Source organism: Vicia villosa, linkage group LG5, assembly GCF_029867415.1.
Source record: "Vicia villosa cultivar HV-30 ecotype Madison, WI linkage group LG5, Vvil1.0, whole genome shotgun sequence".
Lineage (NCBI taxonomy): Eukaryota > Viridiplantae > Streptophyta > Magnoliopsida > Fabales > Fabaceae > Vicia > Vicia villosa.
The window spans coordinates 54401210-54403994 of record NC_081184.1 but is presented as its reverse complement, the minus strand read 5'-3'; the positions used below and the strand labels follow the sequence as shown (position 1 = coordinate 54403994).

The window sequence follows — 2785 nt, the reverse complement described above, 5'->3', positions numbered from 1 at the left end:
ATTAAACAAAAGTTCAAAAGGGGTTTTGGTTGGTTTTGCAAATAAAGTAAATATACATAATTATAGAACGATGAACAGAGATGAGTAGAATGCTAGGGATGGTGAATGATTTGATCATGCAACAAATATAACTATATCTTGCAACAATGGTTTGCCTAATTGATTATCAGTTCTTAAGGTTTATTATTCCCAAGTCCTCAGGTAATAATTCTTTAATCCTCAACCTAATCACTATGTCCATCGAAATCACGGCTGACATTAAGCTTTCCTATATCAAGAATAATCTGATTATTAAAGGGTATTCCTAGTCCTAGGTAATATCTACTAAAATATGTTCTCAGACAGATCATGAACAACAGCTGGTCCGGTTTAATTGTATCACACATAATCAATTTCCATTTGTCCGACAGAAAAGCATTATAACAGCAAGAGAACAAATAAATATAGAACAAATCAAATTATCATTGCAAAAATATAAATTTATTCATTACAGATCAAAATCAGGGTCACCCCCCTAGCATTGGGGGGTTTAGCTACTCATAATAAAAACAGAAAATATAGTGTTAATTGTAGACATTACAGATAAATGAAGGAAATCCAATCTTCAATTGCAAAAGCTCATAGAATTCTTCAATCCTTGCATCAGATCTGAGTTCTCCAGCCTTTCACAGTGTATTTTCGCACCCAAAATTGTCCCACCCTTGTCCCAACGCGTTTTTTCCTTTTATTCCAACGTTTCTGGGCTTTTCAGACCAAACGGCCCATGACAGTACGTGTAAACGCGTGTGGGGACGCGTTTGGGCAGACGGGACGCGTTTGGGCAGACAGGCATTTTTCCTTTGTATTTCTTTCTCCTGGGACGCGTGTGGGAGTGCGTTTGGGCAAACGGGACGCGTCCCGGGACGCGTCTGGGCAGCAGATGGCACTTTTCACTTCCAAACGCGTGTGGGGACGCGTTTTGGAAGCTGATTGCATTTTTTTCTTCCACACGCGTATGGGAACACGTTTTGCCAGTTTATTCACTTTTCCGCCTCGCTTTCTCCTAGTTCATTTACCTGAGCCTACAAACACTATAACACACAACCAAAGCATAAAATGACGAATAACGAAATAAAACACTAAATAAAATAACTTAAAGATAACTAAAAACAACGCTAAAAATACGTGTGAAAACCACTTATCAGTTACTTTATTCAGTTATCAATAATCCACACACAACCTCATACTACCATCTTTCTTTACCAACAACATCGGAGCTCCACAAGGTGACACACTTGGTCTCACAAATTTATTTTCCAACAAATCCTCTAATTTCTTTCTCAACTCTTCGAATTCTGACGTCGACATCATGTATGGTACCATAGAAACATGTCTGGTACCAGGGACAAGATCAATAAAGAACTCCACCTCTCGCTTTGGCGGCACATCTGAAACATCATCTAGAAACACATCTAGAAAATCATGCACTATCGAAAATTCATCAATTACAGCTTGACTTTCAGCAGATAAATATGCAAACAACGCAAACACCTGAGCCTCGTCCTGCAAGACCTCTTCCATCTTCCTAGCAGATAACAAACCCATTTCCTCTTCCTCAATAGGAAAAACGAACCGTACATATTTGTTATAACAAATTATATGAACATGATTAAACTCCAACCAGTTTATTCCCAAGATAACATCAAGATCCCTCAGCGGCAAACAAATAAGATTAACACCAAAAAATCTATAAAAATTTGACAGAGAACAATTCTAACAAACCAAAGAAGTAGTCACTGATCCCTTAGCCGAAGTATCGATAGCCATTTCTCTATTCATGGAGGACACTACAAGGCCCAACCTTTTCACACAATCAGTAACAATAAAAAAGTGTGTAGCACCAGTATCAACAATAGTAATTAAAGGAATACTATTAATGAAACATATATCTTTAATCAACATGTCGGCATTTGGAATTATGAGTTCCTGATAAAGAAAACACTTTCTCTCCAGATTTAGCTTGCTTCGGCTTCTGACAATGTGTACTGATATGTCCTGGTTCTCCATAGTTGTAGCAAGTCACCACATTATCTTTGCAATCAACAACCAGATGTCATGTCTTTCCACCTCAAAAATAGTTATGGGAATTTACAAACAACAGGTAATTCACTATTTACTCCTTTTCTCTTAGCATCCAACGGATCTAACACCATAAACATCATCTCTCCATCCTTCACAGACTCATCTACTTAGCAGAAATATATAGCTCTCCACCTTCATCTATAGCTTTAGGAAAAACATCAGGAAATACACACCACTGACATATCACTAGTCATCACATTGCTTTCAACTCTCCGATAAGCAAACATTAACAATACGTGATCGTTCTCCCTCACAGACATCCCAACTTATACGACAGGAAAAAACCTTGATTCCACGTCCCCATCAGGTTCGTAAAACAACACAACTCCAACAACACTTGCACGTTTCTAATCAGCAGCACCCCGAACCAACACTTCAGAACTAAAACATCCAAGAGAAGCAAATGTTTCTCCCCCACTTGCTTCAATCTCACTTCTGCAAATAAGTGGTAAGAAAAACAAGAAAGCACCAGCAGTGTATCACACATGTAACACCCCAAATCTACCCGATAAATTATACGGAAAATCAGAGTATAAAATCCAAACAAGTTCACTTGAGGTATCACATATTCATCATTTCAAAAACAATTACGGCTTATTTGCCTTCACATAGATACATAGAACAGAAATTTAAAACGATAATCAAATCATTACTAAAAATCACT

General features: G+C 37.7%; 1 protein-coding gene across 1 annotated transcript; it reads right to left on the bottom strand.

The window, feature by feature from the left end:
- Positions 1-1200: 1200 nt before the first annotated feature.
- Positions 1201-2046, bottom strand: LOC131604680 (uncharacterized). Its single transcript, XM_058877105.1, has 2 exons — positions 1841-2046; positions 1201-1726 (listed from the first exon to the last, which is right to left on the bottom strand). The coding sequence occupies exons 1-2, from the start codon at positions 2044-2046 to the stop codon at positions 1201-1203; spliced, it is 732 nt and encodes a 243-aa protein (XP_058733088.1).
- Positions 2047-2785: the final 739 nt, after the last annotated feature.